This window comes from Brassica napus, chromosome C9 (assembly GCF_020379485.1).
Source record: "Brassica napus cultivar Da-Ae chromosome C9, Da-Ae, whole genome shotgun sequence".
Taxonomy (NCBI): domain Eukaryota; kingdom Viridiplantae; phylum Streptophyta; class Magnoliopsida; order Brassicales; family Brassicaceae; genus Brassica; species Brassica napus.
The window spans coordinates 46,346,670-46,369,359 of NC_063452.1; the positions used below are offsets into that span (position 1 = coordinate 46,346,670).

Consider the following 22,690-nt stretch of genomic DNA (forward strand, 5'->3'; position numbering starts at 1 on the left):
CCGAAAACCTGAAATTGGAATAAACTTGAACCGAACCCGAATGAATACGCAAACATCCACTCCTAAGTGAAACAATATGATATTCCGTAAAAAATATTGATTAACCAATAAAAGAAATCATTATCTTAAAATATCATAAAATCTTCATTTTGTTTCCATATTTTTAATTAAAAACTCCTAATACACGAAATCAAGTTATATTTTCAATTAAATAACAACTCCACACCATTAATTATCAATACTAATTGAAAATAGATTTAACTCAAAAATTTCCAGAAGATCTAAAATAGTAAAATATTTATTCATCAAACGATGTACTTGAATATTTAAAATTTGTCATAAATGAAAATAAATAAATAAATTCATAAATTACTTTTATCACTTATACTTTTAGATAATATATAAATAATATATGAGTTAAATTGAAAATAAATATCAGATCATTTAAATTTTGCATGTATAAAAAATATATATATTAAGTTGTCTTATAATTAAACGCAAATCTAATAAAACAAATAATAAGAATCTGCATATACATGTGATGAAACAATTAATTCGGTGACAAACATTTAAAATATAACATGATCATTTTAAAATAGTCAAATAAACATTTAAATATGATTAATATTAAAAGTATTTTCTATTAATTATATAAAAAATATTTTAACGTTTATAAAATTAAAATCAAACACCAAGATCTAGTATTTATTTGAAAATAGAGTTAGCTTTTGATTAAAAAAAACATGGTTAGTCCAACATTTAGTGAAACTCCTATATTAAGATCAAAAATATAATATTACACATGAAATGATTGTTAGATTTAAAATACAATTCTAACTAGATTTTGACCCGTGCAACAGCGCGAATGTTTGTTTTCATTTTTCTATACATAAATTATTATTTTAGAACATAAGTGGTATATATTTTTAGCGTTAATCATATACTTAAATGTTTATATAAATATTTCAAATACAATAATTTTAAAATTTATATGTTATAATTAATCAATTGTTTAAAACCGTATATATTTGTCAGTTCTTATTATATATTTATCTTATTGTATTTGCATATTTTTTTTTGAACTTTTAAATTGATTAACAACAAAAGAAAAAATTACAGGCAACTTTAGTTTTTGCTTTCAAAGGAAACACAAATCAGAATATGAAACAGGAAACAGAATATTGAAAAAGAAAGCTGTAGATAATTGCAGTTAAGATGTCCTTGCGAACCATCTCTGCATTGTTTCGGCATAGAAGGTAAGATTTCTTTGCCTGGGGGAAGATAACCTGTTTCTAATTGTTTTGTCGATGTAGTGGACCATCTGACCAGTGCTGGTAGGATTGTTATTGTGTCTCCTTGTGTTCCTCTCACGCCATATGCTATGAATGGTTGCTTGGAGAGCAAGCTTCAACAAGCATGTGTCCGCCTCTTTCCTTTGGTTAGAGGTGATGGAGGTGATAGTTATTGTCCAGTCAGGATTGACATTAGGTCCCAGTATGAACCCCACAAGGTCGATCCAAACCGTAAAGAAGAAAGGGCATGCGAAGAATAGGTGGTCGCGAGTTTCGTCCGGTTCTCCACATAGGATGCACGGTTGAACAATACCCCAAGCTCTTGTTCTCGCTCCTGTCGCCAACCTATCCTTAAAAGCCAACCAAGTGATGAAAGCAAATCGTGGGATGCTTTGTCGGAACCAAACAACTTTACACCATTGTAATTTTGGGTTTGAACCCCGTAATTGCTCCCATGTTGCCGTGCTCAAAAATTTCTCTTTGTATTCTCCATCTCCGTGACGCCATAGAGTCATATCCTCATCCGCCTCCTCCGCTGGAGCTGGAACAGAGTTGATGCATGCTATCATCGCCCGTAGGTGATAGCCTCGACACCGACGTATGTTCCATTGTCCCCCAGAGGCAGCGTCTGAGACGGTTGCATAGCGTGAGATGCCTAGCACTTGCGTTCCTAAAGCACCTGCAATATCAATAAGTCTACCCACCGGTAACCAGTTGTCAAACCAGAATAGGGTACCCTTACCATTCCCTATCTCCGATTTCATGAAAGGTGCTGCTTGGTCCCTGAGCTTCAGAAGTTTTCGCCAAATCCAAGATCCTGCGTGGTTGCCATTGATATCCCAGAAGCTATGAGTTTTCAACAAGTAAGCCTTCGTCCAAGCCACCCACAAAGAACCAGAGTTTGTTAGCAACCTCCAAATCAAACTTAGCGCGAATACCCTTGACGTATCCGTTAGTCGTCTAATACCCAAACCGCCCTCATCTTTTGGTCGGCAAATATCCTCCCACGCAACCTTTGCCTTTGTGTGTGTATTTGGTGATCCAGACCATAGAAAAGCAGCACACATCCCCTCGATAGTATTGAGACAGGTCTTGGGGAGTCGAAATACTGAGCACCAGAAGTTTGTAATGCTCCCAATGACTGATTTTACAAGCTGTAAACGACCCGCATATGATAGGCATCTACTCGACCAAGAAACCATTCGAGTACGAATCTGATCAATGAGTGGCTCGTAGTCTGCTTTGGTCATTGTCTTCGTGGTGAGTGGCAGTCCTAGATATCGCACCGGTAGGGAATCTGTAGGGATACCTAGTCGCTGAGCCTCGTCCTTGAACTCCTGAGTAATCCGGCCAGCCATGAAGATAGAGGATTTTGCTGGGTTTATCACCAGACCGGAGAGACCTGCAAACTCAGCGAGAACTTCGAAAATCCCCTTAAGGGACTCAACTGCACCATCTGTGAAAATCATAAGATCATCCGCAAAACTCAGGTGAGTAAGGTTTACCTTGCTGCAGTAGGGATGGAACCCAAATCGCTGAGAGAGAGTCCCCTTGTTTAACATTCGGGACAACACATTTACGGCAATGACGAATAGATACGGAGATAGAGCGCATCCTTGTCGCAAGCCACGCTCACTTCCAAAGAACCCCTCCAGTTCACCATTTACAGAAACAGAGAATGTGGCAGTGGATAGACAGGTGTGGATCCAATGAATAAACATTTCCGGAATACCCAATGCTCGAAGTGTAATCATGATGAAATTCCAGTTTACAGAGTCGAAAGCCTTTGAAATATCCAGCTTAAGGACACTTCGTGGCTGTATTGATTCCTTGTGATAGTTCTTGACGAGTTCCGTAGCAAGCAAGACATTTTCGAGCAGGAGACGACCTTTGACAAAAGCGCACTGGTTCGGTTCGATCAGCTCCGGTAGTAACACCTTTAATCTGTTTGCCAGAATTTTGGAGATCACTTTATATAAAATGTTGCAGCAACTTATTGGTCTGTAGTCTTTTATCTCCCTTGCATCCCCATGTTTAGGTATAAGCGTTAATATGGTTGCATTGACCCCTCGAGGAAGAAATCCAAACATGAAGAAGGACTGTACGGCAGTGATGAAGTCTTTCTTTATGATATCCCATGAAGCTCTGTAAAAATCAGCTGGAAAACCGTCTGGCCCCGGAGCCTTGCTAGAAGGCATGGAGAACAATACATTGCGAATCTCAGCCTCAGATATAGGATGAGTAAGTAGCTGTGCTGTGTGATCCGGGCATCTGAATTCCAAAAGGTCAGTTAGGTGCGCTGAGTCTATCAACGCCGCCGTCTGTGGGCATAGGTTGAGGAAATTTTCGAAGTGTGATGCCGCAATACCCTTGATCTGTTGAAGGTCATTGATTACCTCGCCAGAAGGTAAGGTGAGCTGTCGTATCATGTTGTAGGATGTTCTACTCTGGACAATTTTGAAGAAGAATAAGGAGTTCTGGTCGCCATGTTGCAGCCACGTGATTCTTGATTTCTGACGCAGAAAACTTTCCTCTATCGATGCCCAATGGTTCCAGTCGTTCATGGCATCTGCAGCCTCTGTAAATGTTGTTTCCGTAGGGTCCTGCAATGCCGACCTCTGTTTGTCGCAGAGTTTCTCAAAAGCATCTTGAGTTCTTTTTGGTATATTACCGAATCTGTTTTGATTGAGTCGCCGCAGTAGTGGTTTGAGAAATTTCAGCTTTTTATGGAATCTGAATAGCGCCGACGTGGAATGGAAGATCTCTTCGGTGGAGTTCCAAGACGCTGCAACTGTATCCAAAAAATCCGGATGATCGGCCAGAAAGTTAAAAACCTTGAAAGGTCGCTTCTTCCCCATCGCGATAGTTTTGAGCCTAACCCAGTAACGTGTATGATCTGAGACGCCCGAAGGCTCCACACTTCCATAAGATTGAGGAAATTGGTGCAACCAGTGGTCATTGACAAGAACTCGATCCAGTTTCTTTGCGATCGGATGCTCTTTTTGCTTATTAGTCCATGTGAATGTAGGACCAATAGAAGTGAGGTCGGTGAGGTTGCAGTGTGCAACCGCAGACTGGAAAGCTTGCATCCCCCGCAGGCCCGCGTTTGATAGAGATCCCTTTGAGTGCTCTGAGGAAGCTAGCGTTTCGTTGAAGTCACCCATCACAATCCATGGGACTCCAGTTAGTACATATTGTGCCTTTATGTAAGCCAATTCACTCCAGAGGTGCTGTCTGGCCACAGCAAAGTTGGAGGCATAAACACATGAGCACAAAAATTGCTCCCCACTTTCCGAGGTAACCCACACGGTGATGCACTGGTCACTCTTAAACAGAAGGTTAACGGAGACGTTCCCTGCCCAACAGACCCATATTTTTCCAAGGTAGTGATGTTCATAGTTAGTAATGAAATTCCAGTGAGGAAGAGCAGCGTTTAGGATAGATACACTGTTTTCTTCTCGAACCCGAGTTTCGACAAGGCATCCAAAAGAAGGTTTCGTAGATTTAATCCAAGAACATACAACATTTTGTTTGCGCATTTTGTTGAAGCCCCTTGTGTTCCACGCAAATAACGATATCATATCATTAGTGTCTCCGTGAGGAGACATAATTGTTTTGCTTGTTCTTGGCACCTTTGGATTGATCTTTTTTGTTCCCCGCATTTGTATTTTGGTTTTTTTTCTGGTTCTTCTTGTTCTTACCAGACTTTTCCTTCTCAAATTGCTTCCTCTTCTCAAAGGTTTCCTTTATTTCGACTGAGCTTTCCCCATCAGAGCTCGCACTTTCGTCTTCTTCTTCCATTTCACCCTCCTCAAGTTCCTTGCGGAGCAAATGGAATCGGGACGGTGAGGTTTTGCTTTGATCTTCGGGCTCCTTACTTGTTCCCGGCTTTGCAAGTTTCCGACTCCCAGAAGGCGAACTCTGTGGTACCGTAAGCCATGGTTCTTTGTTCTCAGAAGCACCATTATTTCCCGCTTCCTTGTCCGATACGCTAACGTTACCGTCTTCTTCGGTATGCTTCATAGGGGTTGTAGTTTCCGTATTTTCCACGTTCTCCACCTCTTGCACAGGTTTGTCAGTGTCAATACTCTTTGAGACCTCAGTTTCCTTGGTGGAGTTGGTAAGAGGAGCCTCCGTACCAGAACCCGCGGGATCCTTTTGTTTTTCCTTAGCACCTTCTGTTTTATCTTTGATCTGCTTATTTTTGGAGCATGTCTTGTCAGAGTGACCCCATATCTGGCATCCAAGGCATCGTGGGGGTAACCACGTGTAACTGACAGTGATAGTCTCTCCAGATCCCCTGACATTTATAGTCGATGGTATTGGTTCCTCTAGGTTCATAACCACGAGTAAGCGCGCAACGTCTAGACGGACGCATCGTTCCGTATTAGGGTGTAACTTGACGGTACGGTCAATTGTGTCCCCAAAGAAGGTAAGACCAGTGTCGGAGAACAGGTGGTCCGGGACCCCTTGGAGATCCACCCAAAGCGGAATAGCCGTAAGATCAGGTGGCGCGGAGGCAGTTTTAGGACACCATCCTCGTACCACAATAGGTATATCGGCGATATGCCAGAAAGTTCTCTTCAAGACTCTCTCCTTTAGGTGCTGGTTATCAATGCGGAAGAGAACCGTGCGTGGACTGATGAAGTGAGCATCTATCTTTGCTGATCTATCCGGGAAGGACCAGATGCGGTTAACTATGGCGTGGACTTTTCCGATGTGTGGAGCATCCCCCATGAAGTGTCCAACAACAAATGCAGACCACAAAGGTTTGGATTCAGTGAGAAGTTCTTCTGGCAGGTCAACAGATGCTACACCTCCTTGCATATCCACCACCGGTGAGAAACGCATAACATTTATTAGTTTTCCTTCTAGATCACGTGAACTTTGAGTAGCAACTTGGGAATAGGATTTCGCCGGGGGCTGTAGAGCTGGGTCAACAGGTGGAGGTGAGGAACCCATAACTCCGAGCTCAGGAGTGGAGAGAGCCCGAAGCGCACCGTCGGTCTGCGTCCCTGCTTGGATCGTCGTCTTCTTCAGCTGGATAGAGAGGTCAACAGGTAGATCTCATCACGAACAAAACTCGATCTTGTCTTCGTCGTCGCGTCGTCTCGATCTCGTTGGATGGTACCGACGGAAGATCTAGACTACGTCGGAGGAAGTCGCCGGACGATTTTGAAAAAATCGCCTTAATTATCGCACTTTACTGTTCACTCAATCGCACTTTACTGTTCACTCAATCGCACTTTACATCAGTATTTGCATTTAGTTATTAGTAAAATTAATATATTCATGAGAAAACATATTTGAAAATTATTTTGTATTTAATTAATGCTAAATTCTGACCCGTTTTTCAAAGTTAGATTTTTTTTTACTGATATTTTTTAATTCTTATTCATTTTAGATAATATATTATTGTATATACAAAAGTCTAACATATGTTAATTTTTAGACATGTATTATATATTTTGCTAATTTTAAGCCGTTTTATCATCATATTATATTTTAAAAATAAATAGTTTACATTTATGAAAATAAAATTTATAAATTTATCAGTTGAATATACTTTTATCATATTTATTTAAGTATAATAATTGTATTTTTAACATGATCATGACTATAAAGTAGATAAAATAAGATATAATTTATTTATTTTTTCATTTTATAAACGATAACTTAAAATACATTAAGTTATTGTTAAAATATTTTTACACAGATTTATTATAATTTTTAAAATATAATGTGTAAATATATACTATATTTAAAATGAAAATATATGATTAAAGTAGTTAAAATATTTTATATTATTAGCTTTAAGGAAATACATGTTAATTTTTATATATGTATTATATAGTTTGCTAATGTTAACTCATCTTACCAACGTATTAGATTTGATTTTTGAAGATAAGTATTTTATACTTACGAAAAATAAAATTCATAAATTTATAAATTTAATACAATTTTATTATATTTAGTTCAATATAATAATTTTTTTTAATATGATTGATTATGATTATATAATAGGTAACATATTATAGATTTTTTTTATTTTTCATTTTATAAACAATAACTGAATATATTAATGTATAATAATATTTCAAACAAATTTCAAAATTAGTGAAAATATTTAAATATAATTTTGAAAATGAAGATCTTGTGAAAATCTTTTAAAACAGATTTGTTAGAATTTTAAAATAAATATATCTATACTATTAAAATGAAATGATATCAAAAGATATTATGATTAAAGTATTTTAAAGATTCTATATATTATTAGTCTTAATAAAATATGTTTAGTGAAATTTCTAAGTGATGGTCCAAATTAAAAAAATCACATTAAAGAAGTAATGACTTCTATTTAAATATATAAGACTAGATCTCGGTCCGCGTAACCGCGCGGGTTTTTGTTTTCAATTCTAAATTGATATATATTATAATATATATATGTGTCTATCAACTTTAAAGCATAATAAGTTTACGGTATATTTTTTTCATTAAAAATATTGTTTCAAAAATTCACATGTATTTGTATCTTCTTCTATATATATATATATATATATATATATATATATATATATATATATATATATATATTCGGATTATTATTTCATTATTAAAATCGTAACTATATATATAAAGATTAGTAAAATATTGTTTTATTGTCATATTCAAAAATATAGTAACATTTCACAAATTTAGAAAAATTTAAAAAAATTAAACTTTTTGCTTCACAGATTTATACTATCGAGTAAATAATTAAACATTTAGTTTTTGTCTAAGTTTTAAAATAAACCTTATAGTTTAAAATTTGTTTTCATTGGTTTAAGGTAGTAAAGATTAATCATTGTTAGATAATATGATTTTTGTTATTTAAAAAAAAAACTCTTCATAATTTTAAAATTTAACATCGACAAATATTTAAATAATTAACATATGGGGTTATAGTATTACAACATTAAATTATATCTATTTAATTTATATTATCTAAAAATCCATTGGATAATTTATTGTTTAAATCCAATTATTGATAGCCCAATAAAAATTTGTGGTTGACCCAAAATTCAAATGATAAGATTAGAGATTAAATGTAACATGACTTTATAAGAATAGACCCATTAGGTCCATTTTTTAAAAAATTACACATGAATCAAAGTTGTGAATTCTGTTTTAATATATAAGATTTTTAAAAAATTACACATAAATCAAAGTTGTGACTTATATTTTAATATATAAGATTTAATAGATCAGATAAACGAATCTAACCGGGAATAATAAGTGAACCATATGAGACTACTACTACTAAACCAACTATTTGTTTATCCACCCGTTTCTTTTCTTCACTGCAACATCGTCAATCAAACCAAATTGATAGAACAGGATGAGATATGAAATGTCTGTATTACAGAGGCAATGGTAACAAATATCCTTGTTAGGAAGAAAAAATCTATTTCAGCTGGCGAGTCAGTTTCACAAGGCTTGGCAGATAATTTGCAGGAACTTGGATTTGAGAAAGAGACCATTGATTTTTCCCTCTTGGAGGCTCAACATGAGGTATTACTCAATAATGCACTTAAATAAATAAATAGCCTATCCAGGATCATTGTTGTATTGTTACATGGGCTAAAGCGATTCAGTCAGTTAGTAGCAACTTAGGCAGCAGGAAGCTTAAGCTTTCATTGGCGCTTTATAAATATATTTCTCATCTAATGGAACAATATTTCATATTTTTCTCTGGTATCTAACCAAGGTGATTCATGAACCTTTTGTATTTGAAGATGCTGATCATTAATGTTCCTTTCCCAGGTCAGCTGGTTCAGTTTCGACCCAGATTTTCATATTGAGGGAGAACAAATGTGCTGCTACTTGACTCGCACGATAGAGTCATCTCTTGCAGCAAGCCAACAGAAAAATGCTCCACTAGAGAAACCCAAGAAAAAAAATTTCAACTCCGTAGATGGAGTTGCAGAGAACCTACATGTGAAACCACACACCCAAGTGGTCAAACTTACTCACGGGAAATTCCTTGCAGAACTTTCTCTCAACAACATAGCTGAGCTCCTTCCTCTTTATTACAGTGCTATTAGACAACAGCTTCAATCGGGTGAGTTTTTGACACATTAATAAGGTTTCTCAGTTTTTTTCTTCTTCTCTTTTGGCTGAAATAATTTTCTGTTTCACAGGAAAAACAGAGACTGATCTTGTGTTCCATGATTTGAACACAAAGATCATACTAGACCATCTAGATGAACTTGCAACAGGTCTCACTCCCAAAGTGTTCAAAATCCACAATGCTTCCATGACTTTGGATGCAAAGGTCTGATTTTATTTCTTCATTCATTTTCTTTCACATATCTCCTAACTAACAATCAATTTTTGATTTGTGTTGTAGTTGAGTAAAAAAATTAGAGATGATGGAAACTATAAGTTGAAGATGTGGAATGTCTCTCATCAAACAAGATTAAGGTACTATCTTGAATATGAGTGTGTTTGTGTGTGTTGTTTATAAGTGATTTAAACTTATAAAAAACTTCAGAATCTGGAAAGTTTTATCGTATGAGAGACCACATAAACAAGAGTAACATGTGTTAGCTAGCGTCATGAGATAGCTGTGTGTGAGGCTCACATCGTTCATCTCTTGAGATATGCTGTTTGCTTAGCGTGTGTTTGCATATATGACCTTTTTTTTTTTGTCTCCGTAATACACTTTACTTTCTAAATTGTTTGCAAGCCTCACTGAAACAATGGACGTAGTACTATGTAAGTTTGACATAAACGGTGACTTTATATCCTTGAAAGAACTATGTTATGTTAGAGTTGAACTGTCAAGATGGTTGTTGTTTGAACACAACTTTTTCTTTGTGAACTAATTTTAAATCGTTTCTGTTCTAGGTCTTCAACACATCTCTTGTGGCTAAATTTGCTTGGGCAATGGATGTAGAACATAACTCGAGTTGGATGCAGAACATGAATTCAAGTTCTGATCAGTGTCTTATGTCGTGTTTGTGAAAAATAATCTGTTATGTAACATTTAAACAATTCAAGTTCTGATCAGTGGCTTATGCTGTGTTTGTGAAAAAATAATCTGTTATGTAATGTTCAACTTTGTCTGGAACGGTTTGTAACGATTTGTAGCGGTTTGTATGATTGTTTCGAAACGCTGTCAACCGCTACCAACCGCAAAAGCTGTGTTTGCGGGTCGTAACGGGAAAACCAGTCAGGCTCATTAGTTCAGTTTCTTGTTAAAGTATCTGGATTGCATCATAATTAAGGAATATGCTATATCTAGATGTTGAAAAAGACTGGTATTTTCGCTCTCTTTGCTTGCTGGTTTGTTAACCAATTTCTGTGGAAATTGGTTTTCTTTTCTTTGTATCAAAATTTCTTAGAAGCTAGAGATTATGCGATTTTTTAATGCCAGCTGAAAAAGACCGCTGTTTTCAATTTTTAGATAGCTTTTTGTAATCACTAAAATAGCTGTATAATCATCTAAGTGCAAAAAAAACTAAAAACCAAAAAAATTAATTACATAAAATATAACCAAAGTTGTCTTAGCTTAGTGGTAAAAAGAAACTCTAGCTAGAGCTTCCGTTCTGAGTTCGATTACCTTGGCTATCTAACCGTGCCATATTGATGGATTAGTTGTGTATCCATATATAAGATCTAATGAGATTAGTCTTTGGATCTATAAAATCTTTAGGATTTTCATGATTATCAAAAAAAAAAACTTACATAAAATATGTTTCTTGGTTGTGGTTGTGGACCTGTGGTTTTGTTTTGGTTTTTATATAAAAGACTCGAGATGTGTCCATTTTGAAGATTCGATTTAAATATACACATGCACTAGCAATGTGGCATACATCCCTTGCTGCATAGTCTTGCTGTATCAATGTTCCTTTAAATGGATCCATTAGTCAAAAAGACTCGTCGATATTAGAGTCTGGCTTTGACTAAGAGGCATGACTGGTTTCTCCATTACCACTCGCAAACGCAGTTTTTGCGGTTGATGGCGGTTATCGGCGTTTTGAAACAATCATAGAAAACACCATAAATCGATTTAAACCGTTCTGAACCTCTTAAATTCAAAAACTTGTTCCAACTAGCGTTTGCAATTGCAGACAAGCAAAAAAAAAAATTTTTTAAAGAAAAGCTATATAATTATAAAAATAAAAATGTTCAATTAAATTTTAAAATTGAAATAATAGAAATACTAAAATAGAACGCTTCTGCAGCGTTCACAAGACGAACATGGCCACTATTAAAACTGAAATACATTTGAAAAATTACCCTTACTTCATCTTAGTATTTACCAACTTATGCCACTGAAATTTAAACCATTATTTATTTCTTTCATTAAAGGCATTTTTTGTAATAATTGTATAATAGTAACTCTCCTTACCTTTGGTTTGTTATGCAATTAATACTCAAATTTAGTATGGAAATATAAATTGCTTTGTATAGACAGAAATTCAAAACAGAAATCCAATTATTGGTACGCATTTGAATATAGCCAAACACTCCAATATTAACAAGATCTAATCTATTAATTTAGGATCATATTTTTATCTACTATTAACAAATCATAGTAGAACCACTTAAAGATTTATTTAATATGATATATTTGATTATTTATATTAATAATAAACCAACTATAAATTTGAATTTTATTTTTTAATTATAACAAAATCTGTTAAAAAAAATCTAACAAAATCTTACTAAAAATTTAAATATTTTTATAAAATAGCACATTAATTAGTTTCGTAATTAGTAATATAATATTATTATAAATAAATGTTAATTAAAAAATTATTTTAAAACAATAAAATAAAAATTTACACTTTTTCAAAAAAATTATAATTATATTATGTATTATATAAAATAGACGTGATTTATGAATTCAATAGGTAAATTAACAAAAAATATTATTTCATTTAAATAAATTATCACTCATCATTAAAATTGGTTAAAATACGTAAGCTATATAATATTTTATACAAAAATAAATTTATTAACATAAGTTAAACTTTTATATCTACAACTATATGTTATCTTTTTTTTAAACTCTCAATAATATATATTGTTTTAAAATGTTTATATACAAAAATATAATAGTATATAATAAATTTTAGTTCATATACTATTTAAAAATTATTATTAGAAAAGTATCAAATCTTAATTTAAATAGGATGTATTAAAGTAATCTTTTTTTAAACTGAGAATAAAATACTGTTTAAAATTAAATTATGATTACTTTTAATGAAAATATTGGTCAAAGGAATCAATGTATGATAAGATAGTATAGTGTGGTGATTAAATTAATGATGAATTTGTTTGGTTAACCAATTTTGAGCTTTATGTTAAACACTAAATCAAAAATTTGTGAGAAAGTGATTTGTGATTTGACAAAATTATGAAAACTTCATAACAAATTTGCATCGGAATAAAATAAAGCGGTAGACAAGATAATGCGCAAAATAGAAAATGTTTTTTTTGTTCATAATCCTCAGATTTTTATTAATCGTAAATTATGTCATAAAAATACTTTTAGAAACTTAAATTAAAATTTATGTAATTATCACTATATTTCAAAACTCTTCTAAAATTATATAAAACCAAGACTTTTGATTTTCAAATATTTAAAATTTAAATTTAAATTTAATTATTATTATTATTATTCAAAATTATAAAACTATAAAAATAATACTCCCTATGTTTCAATTTAAGTGTCATTGTGGGTTTGTGCACACAGACTAAAAAAATAATTAATTTTGTATATTTCTTATATAAAAACACAATTATCTATACACCTAACTATATTTCAACCAATAGAAAAATAAATTGTTAAATAAAATTAATAAATTTTGCATTGAAAATCGAAAACGACACGTATTTTGTAACGGAAAAAGTTTCTACAACGATATTTAATATGAAACGGATAGATCTACAACGATATTTAATATGAAACGGAGAGAGTATATAATTTTCATAAAATACTTATACCCCTGCAAAATTACGGACAACCAGTTCGATTTAAGTATGCACATGCACTGGCAATATTAGCTGGGCCCAAGATAGTCTGTAAAGAATGTTTTAGGCCTTTAAATGGATCCATTGGTCAAAAAGACTCGTCAATATTAGAGTCTGGCTTTGATTAAAAGGATCACCAATAATGCAATTAGGTCTTAAATTATGATTAAAAATTCAACAAAGAGAAATCTCACTGAAAAAAAGCGTTTAAATGTGACCGTCAGTGGAAAAATATAACTTGGCACTAGTGCTTGTGAGACTCTTCAGTCTTTACTCCCTTTTAGTGAATAAAGCAAAGGCTATTAGGTACAAGGGAGCCTATCTAATAACAACATATCACTTCTTTGATTCTTTCCAATAGTCATGTTTGTTGATTTGCCCCCAGAAGTAGCCATATTCGTTATTCTATTTCTTTTAAAGACCTTGTTGTTATGCACTTTTGTTTAGCTGGGAGTATTTACCATCAATTTTAACTAACATTTTAAGATTGTGCGAATCTTGGGTATGTTGAAAAAATATTATCTAAAACTGGTATTGTGAGAACCAGATTAAAGGATTCACTGGAAACTTTTATCCCCAAGATTTTCAAATTCAAAGCAATTTATTTGAAAATAAAATGGAGAGTTGCAACTTATGTCAAAATGAAAAAATTAAATATAGACTAAAGCTTCATATACACCCATGCATGTTTTAATTTTCGAAAAATATTAGACTATCAATATTATCATTCATTATTCAGATATTCTTATACAAACTGATCAGAGCCGGTCTTGGGAAAAAAAAAAGCTAAAGAAGTTTTGCTTCTGGCCACCAAATTATTATCTATATTACTGGCTTCGACCGGACAGAAAGTTCAAATTAGTGTAATGGTGGAAGTAATGTTATAAGAGATTCATGTTCTCTTTTTTTTTGAACGACAAGGGGGGAAACATGTTCTAGGTTCGATTCCTCTATATAAAAAATAATAAATATTTTGGAATCAATTAATATATAGGCATTTTAACCATGTAATTACTAGGACCGATTCAACTAATATACATCAATCATCAATCAATACTATTAAAACAGAAACACAAAGTTGGATCCAACTTGCTTCTAGGTAGATTATTAAAACAAATTATACAATATTTTATATATTAAAATAGAAGTCACTATCTTAATTCATGTATGATTTTTTTAAAAAATGGACCTAATAGACATATTCCTAGAAAATCATGTTATATTTAATATCTTATCTTATCATTTAAATTTTGGATCTACCAGAAATTTTTATTGGGCTATCAATAATTGGATTTAAACAATAGATGATTCATTAGATTTATAGATAGTATAAATTAAATAGATATAATTTAATGTTGTAATACTATACATCTATATGCTAAATATTTAGATATTTGTCGATGTTAACTTTTAAAATTATAAAGATTTTTTTTTTAAATAACAAAAATCATATTATCTAACAATGATTAATATTTACTACCTTAAACCAATGGAAAAAAAATTCTAAACTATATAGTTTATTTTAAAAGTTAAACAATAACTAAATGTTTAATTATTTACTCGATAATATAAATCTATGAAGCGAAAAGTTTAATTTTTTTAAAACTTTCTAAATTTGTGAAATGTTACAATATCTTTGAATATGAAAATAAAACAATATTTTACTAATCTTTATATATAGTTACGGTTTTAATAATGAAATAATAATCCGAAAATATATATATATATATATATATATAAGAAGATACAAATACATGTGAAAGTTTGAAACAATCTATTCAATGAAAAATTATACAATAAACTTATTATGTTTTTAAAATTGATAGACACACACATATATATATATATACCAATTTAAAATTGAAAACAAAATATTTATATAAAAATAAATGAAAACAAAAATTCGCGCGGTTACGCGGATCGAGATCTAGTAATATTTTATTTAATACATTAACGCTAATAATTTATACATCCAAAAACCTAGCCTAAACAAGATTTTAAAATAAATGCACCTACCAAAACCATGAGACTGATCATATATATGACCCGACTCCTTTCTATTTCGTCTTCTTGGTTGGGCATTGCATTTAATTTGATTTGCAAGTTTTGAAATGAGTCAAAAAGAAAACTAAATCTCTTCACTTTGATCGAAATTAAGATAAGGAGAAACAGATTCAAGAAGACCTTTAATAGCAAGATCTTTCTGCCATTGAGCACACTAACACCAAAATTACACTTCATAGACCCATAGACGGAAGGGATCCTATTTTCAATTTTGGATCATTAATCATGAAACTAAAACTAATGTGAAACGGGTTAAATAAATCAATTTTGACTATCATATATAGTTATATTTATACAATATTAAAAATATATAAAATAAATATATATCATATAGAAGAAAAAGGTTATCTTAATTTATTGACATAACTGAATAACCCGAATGCTTTTAAATTATTTTAAATTATCTGATTTTTATTCAAAAAATCCAAAAATGTAATTTTAGTCGAATTATTCGAAATTATCCGGAATCAGTAACGAAACGATAACTGAATTGAACTCTAAATTTTGTCGGGTTTCTAACATTGTTATCCAGATCAATCTGGAAACAAAAAAATTAATCAAATCGAAACAAAATCTAAATTCATAAATAACTAAATGGGTTTATATCTCTTGAACCGAAAAAACAAAAATCAAAAGCAATTTATAATCAAACCCAAAACTGAACGATCATGCCTAAATATATTAGAGAACAAACTGACGGGTAATATATTTGTCAATAAAAAATAATCTCGCGTTTTGAGAGTGCATGTCAAAATCTATTGAACAATTACAATTAGTGGCTTATCGACAAGATACGCACTCGGTTCTTATTTGGACAAGTAAAAATCTCTCCTATGCAGGTAGACTGGAGCTCTTTAAGTCAGTGATCACAAGTACGACAAACTTCTGGTGCTCAGCATTTAGATTGCCCTGTGGTTGTCTAGAGAGGATTGAGCAAATGTGTTCGGCTTTTCTGTGCTCAGGATCCACTATCATCACTTCAAAAGCCAAAGTAGCTTGGTCTGATCTCTCTGTTCCAAAAAAAGGAGGTTTGGGAATTAGAAACATGAAAGACACATCAATGGTTTTCTCTTTGAAGCTAATATGTATGATCCTCTCAAGAAAGCATTCCCTTTGGGTTTCATGGGTTTATAAGTATCTTATTCGGGACTCATCTTCTTGGGATATCTCCCCGAAAACAACTTGTGGCTTTTGGATGTGGAGAAAACTTTTAAAGATTCGAGATGTGGCGGTTACTTTCTTTAATATGTATATCAAGGATGGAGCTAGTACTTACTTTTGGACAGATATTTGGTGTGATCTGCAGCCTCTCTTACAAATCTTGGGGGAAGTGGGGACTATTTTACTGGGCATTAGTCGGAAAGCTAAGGTTGCAGAAGCCATTGATGCTTTGGGATGGAAGCTACAGAGATGTCGTGGTCGAGTTATGCAGGTAATTATTGAGAAAATCAACAGGGTTCCCCCTCCTAGACCGGATGCAAGAAAGGATCGAGCCCTCTGGAAGCAGGGACCATATATATATCAGGAGAAGTTTGTCTCAAAATTAACTTGGGATCTGCTGCGTTCTACTCAGGATAAGGTGGTGTGGTTCAACATTGTTTGATTTCCGCAAGCTATTCCACGCCAGGCTTTCATCACTTGGCTTGCTTGTAGAAACATATTAGACACTGGAGATAGAATGAGACAATGGGGTCACACCCAAATATGTTTGTTGTGTGGTGAACCAAATGAGACGCGAGACCATCTCTTCTTTGCGTGCCCCTACTCATATACAGTCTGGACAATGCTGCTAAGCCGGTTCTTGGGTTCTCGCATAAACCCTGACCGGACCAGGACTATTGATAGCCTCAGAAGTAACAGACACACCAAGTTGGACGCTCAATTTGTCAAAATGACATTCCAGGCATCGATTTATTGGATTTGGAGGGAGAGAAACGGGCGACGTCATCTTCATCCTCCAAACTCCTTAGTATATATTGCTCGTACTGTCCACAGAGAAATACAGAACCAACTTCGGGCATTACACCAAGGGTATACAGAAGGTGATGAAATTGAAGGTCTGAGAAGATGGAACTCTATGACAATGTTGTCTTAGAGTAAAGACCGGGAGACTCTAGTCGCTACCTTTCCTCTGTTTTCTTATATATTTTTCTCTGGTGTTCTTTAGCAAAAGTAGAGCGTTCTTGTGCTCGTCACTCTTACTATCTTCCCATATCTTTTGATTCCCTAGTTTAGGATCAAAAATTGTATTTTTTTTGTTGTTGTTATGAAGTTAACATTTCAACAAAAAAAATTACAATTAGTGGCGTGTATTACATTACTAATCTACTAATATTGTATTTCTGAATATGGGCATGCTTAGACCATGATTAATGCTGCACGGTTTCATAGGTTCAAATTTTTTTATTTTTTTTCTGATTAAAAAAAAAATTTAAAAAGCACACTAATCACGGATCGACACGTGTCAGTGGGGCCCGTGAACAGTGCAAAAATTGCACCAAAGCCGATCTTTTTTTCACCTCTTCTATCACCATTTTTAACACAAAAGATGAGATCCACCACTTAAAATCCCCTCTTCTAACCTCCGATAATCCTGCTCTGTGAGATTAAACAATGAAGCGAGAAACCCAAGTCCTGAAAATACGGAAGGAATATTTGACCCTTTAATTTACACCTTTCATCACACGTAGCATCTCTATTTTATATTATGAACCAATAAACACAAAGGCCCATTAATTTCATTAAAGTAAACATTTCTAAATAAAGGATTACAGATTGCAAAAGCTCAGCTTCTCCACTAAGCAATTTTAGTTTTAAAGGCACATCAAGTTAGTGAGTTGTGTTGTTTATAACCTTTCTACAACATTATTTTATTTTGTCTGTTATATACTCTGTGAAAAGAGATATGAACAGGTAACAAAGATTAACCAAAAGACTGTTATAAAAGGCTGAGTTATCGTTTTTAGCACGGTAAGATTTACATGGTTACATAAAACATAATAAGAATATTAAAATAACTTTAAAAGAAAAAATAGCATGATCAGAAAAGAAAAATTATAGAAAGAAGCGGAAAGGAAAAACAAAAGCTGAAAATTCATAATTAACAAGTTTGCAGAAAGGATAGGAAAAGAGTGAATGGTGATATGCTCATATTATGTATTTTCTAAAAAAAAAATTGGTTGACCAAGAAAGTAAAATGCTGTCTCTTTTTATCATTCACACAGTTAAAGAAAGTTAAATGGTTATTGTAGTTATAATCGAAAGTAAAGGAGTATGAAAATTTTGTTTGAATATTACAAAAAACTGATGAGTCAGAATTCAACAAGTGTTGCTATCTTAAATATATTGTTCATATCATCATATCCTATATAAACATATATATATATATATATATATATATATATATATAGTTGAGTAGTTGTAAAACGTAAAACTTATTTTTCTCAAATTAATTAGTTATAAAAAATAATAGATTACTTAGGTATCTAGAAAATACCAAATAGACTAATTGAACGAGTATGTAACACCATCTCCAACTCATTTCTATTTTCATCTCTATATTTTTCTTTAAAATAGAAAATTTCTATTATAAGAGCATCTCCAATTCATCCATATATTTGTCTCTAAATGCTATAATAGAGTAAAATCAGCTCCAACACACTCCTATTTATTTCCTTAAAATAGAGATTGCTATTTTTTTTTCTATATTTAGAAAAATAAATAGCATTTTTCTATAATAGAGACAAACTTTTTAATTTACAAAATAGTCATATAATTTCTTATGATTGTAACTAAAATACTTGTGTTTGAAGAAATACAATTCTTACATATAAAATCACACCTTTTTGTTTACGTACTAATTATTAATTTTTATAACTATAGTTATAATTAAAATAAAAAAAATATTATTATTTATATAAAAGTCAATTATAATTAAAATAAAATAAAATAAAAAATATTATTTTATTTAAAAGTCAAAGATTTTTTATTTAAATATTAATCAATACAACATATTAAAACAACTTAATACTCTGGTAAATTACTACCAGATTCACAAAGATTGTTAAAATATTGTCCAAACAATGTCGATGGAGGAGGAATTTGTTGATTTTGTTGCTGGTGACTGCATTTTTGTAAAATCCGTGCTTTCTCTGCTTGGAAATGTTCACGAACATTTGGATCTTCTATGGAATTTAAGTCACAAAATAAAATTTTGTTTTCTCTTTCATCTCTTTCAAAGCATAATTTTGTCTTTGAATCTCCAAGTGTTGTTGTCTTTGTTCACTTGACTTCTTTAATTGCTCCATGAATTGGTTATTTCCTCCTTGTAATGTATTGATAACCGAATTGGTTTGATCAACAATTTTTCGCTTCATTTTGGATTTCTTTACTCCAAGTGGTCGTGAAGAGGGAGATCCACTAATATTCTCACTCTCATAATTTAAGTTTAGTGAAGAAGAAGATAACCTTGGTGATGTTTGAGTTGGAGAATCAAGATTGAGATTATCTGATTCTAAAGATGTGTACTCAACACCACATGGATTAGAGAATCGTTCGGAATGCATTAATTGATCATTTATAGGAAACATTTAGTAATAATGATTGTTAGATAATGGTACTTTGTTTTATTTTTTTGTCTAATTTCTTTTTGTAATAAAATGTTTAATTTAAATAATATTGCAATTTTATGAATTTTTTTCCAAAAGTATAATGAATTGGTTAATTTTCAACATTTACAAGTTAGAGGTGTAAAATGTAAAATAAAAAAGAATCTTTCAAGAATATTCCTTTTTAAAGAAAAAAATAGAGGAATACATTGGAGAGAAACTCACCTCTATTATAGAGAAAAAAAAATAGAAAAATACATTGGAGATGGTCTAAAGGTAGATTTGCTCTAATGTATGACTCTATAATAAAGTTCTTCTATTTTAGAATTCTTCTAAAATAGCAATTTCTAAACATAAAGTAAAAATAGAGGAATGTTATTTCTTCTTCTATAAACAGAGAACAAAAAATAAAGATCTCTGTTATAGAGGAAAAAATAGAGGTGTTTTGGAGCAATTTTGCCTCTAAATACAATTATAGAGGTCAAAATAGCAATGAGTTGAAAATACTCTAAAAGCATTTCCAACCCACCTCTATTTATGCCTCTATAATAACATTTAGAGGTAAAATCACTTTAACCCATCACTATTTTTGCCTCTAATATAGAAAATTTTACTTTTATAATAACATTTAAAGGAAAAATCACTCCAACTCATACTCTTTTTTTTTTTTGATCAAACCAAAGTTGCATTTATCTTAAAAGAGTTTAAATTCCATTAGAGGAGGATACAACAAGGCTACAAAGAGCCAACCAAAATGATAAACTGATAAAATAAAAGATAGAATTGATACAAATCACAAAAAGAAACCATAATAATCGCATGACAACGATTTCATAAGCTTCTTGAATAACTGTACCAAGTGTAATCCAAAAGATCACAGACACTGCATCAACAGCAGAGGAGAGCATTAGCTGGGAGGAAAATCCTTTCAGTACCAGCAACTCTTGAGCTTCCAATTCACTCCATACAAGAGGAAATATTGGGAAGAGACACAGCTCCAAACAGGAGACAACCGGGAGAACAATATTCATCAAGATCATATTCAATAGGTAACATATGTCACTAGGTTTTTCTTCCAGCTGCCACAAAGAAGAGAAACACAAGATAACAGCACCAAAGACCAGACTGAATACAATGAAGGACCTACATACTGCAGGAAGAAATCGCTCCAAGGCGACAAAGATAGAACCGACGGAAACTCTGTCCATCGAAACATTAACAACTAAAACCATTGACCCCAAGTTCAAAGTCCCCCATACAACTCGCGTTCCAACCAATTCAACAGAATAAAAGCAAGAGGAGAGAGGGAAGCTATGATGAACCTGGAGGACTGTAACAGGAGGGTGGGGTGGAAGGTCGGGACAAGATCTGAGAATAGACCCTTCAACGACCTGACAAGGAGACGACCTGCACACAACAGGAAATAAGCGCCCACAGGGGAAGGGAGAGTCACTGGAGGGCACAAGAGGGACGACGTCTGGAGGGTCTGGAGGTTCCGGTGGAGCGACGGGAGAGAGAGCTTCAAGCGGAGGATACTCGTACGGCGGCGGATCTGGAGGAGGTCTAGAAAACGACGAAGGAGGAGCGTTCACCATAAGGGCCATGGAGGAGGAGCAGAGCTGCTTCAAAGGGAGTATGAAGGAGCGACGGAGCTGGAACGGAGGAGATCCATCCGAAACGGCGCACCTCGGGATCACTCCAACTCATACTCTAGGAAGTAAAAACTACTACTAAATTAACAAAAAGATAAAATTATATATATATATATATAAATAAATATATATATGTACATATATATATGACGAGGAAACCTATCAGTCATGTTGATGCAAGTTCTCTTCCAGGCCATTTTTTCTTTGAAAGCTGGTTTTCAATCTTTTTTTTTTTTGAAAGCTGGTTTCAATCTTCCAAACTATTGTTATTATTACTCATTACGAAAGAAAGGCATATCTTTCAAAATAAAGGAGCATAGTGAACATTTGAAATATGTGTTCACATCACTCATCCTTGCCTTTCTACGAGGTTTACAAAGGAAACAGGTGAAAAATGTGCAACTACAGCTGATTGCCCGAGACTATATTTCTGAGTTTTGCTAGGACTTAAACTGTTCACATTTGATTTTTCCCATCACCAATACAATAACCAATGTACATATGATAAAACCGACTTGAAAACATGCATGATTCAATACTTCGAGTTCCGATATATAAAATCTGATTCGAAAACAAAAACAAAGTGGCTTCTGAAATAATTGGAGTTAAAAGGTGCAACGAAGTGAGTGCAGTCCTTTGGTAGAAGGAATGAGCACGTGTGGTTCTTGTCATCACAAAAAGGTCACTATTATGATTCCCCTCTTAAAGCAACAGTCTCATTCTCATTGGGCCCATCTTATTTCACATCATAACATACCTACAAACACATCTTGTCTACTTACACACATTCATGTATATACCAACTTTTATATTTATACACGGCTTCACATATACTTTCCTAAATCTATTATACAACAAACTATATATAATAGGTTTCACGCTTGATATGGAGATGTTCCAAAGTAGTAATCAATTAGTTCATCTATTAATATTTACTATATATATGTACATCATCCCATATGTCATATGTGACTAATATCTCATATTCAAACCTATCTGTGTCTGGTTCGTAATCTTTATCGGAGAATTTAACCTAAGTACATAGATGATG

General features: G+C 32.8%; 2 protein-coding genes across 2 annotated transcripts; one reads left to right on the forward strand and one right to left on the reverse strand.

Moving 5' to 3' along the window:
- Positions 1–1,210: 1,210 nt before the first annotated feature.
- On the reverse strand, positions 1,211–6,254 carry LOC106377630. The gene is made up of 2 exons (XM_013817895.1): positions 4,994–6,254; positions 1,211–4,647 (listed from the first exon to the last, which is right to left on the reverse strand). Exons 1-2 carry the CDS (start codon positions 6,252–6,254, stop codon positions 1,211–1,213), a joined length of 4,698 nt encoding a protein of 1,565 aa, XP_013673349.1.
- A 2,326-nt stretch (positions 6,255–8,580) lies between these two features.
- LOC125592948 (tRNA uridine 5-carboxymethylaminomethyl modification enzyme MnmG-like) lies at positions 8,581–10,553 on the forward strand. Its single transcript, XM_048768671.1, has 5 exons — positions 8,581–8,843; positions 9,096–9,393; positions 9,473–9,606; positions 9,682–9,755; positions 10,182–10,553. The coding sequence occupies exons 1-5, from the start codon at positions 8,703–8,705 to the stop codon at positions 10,228–10,230; spliced, it is 696 nt and encodes a 231-aa protein (XP_048624628.1). The 5' UTR covers positions 8,581–8,702; the 3' UTR covers positions 10,231–10,553.
- The last annotated feature ends 12,137 nt before the right edge of the window (positions 10,554–22,690 follow it).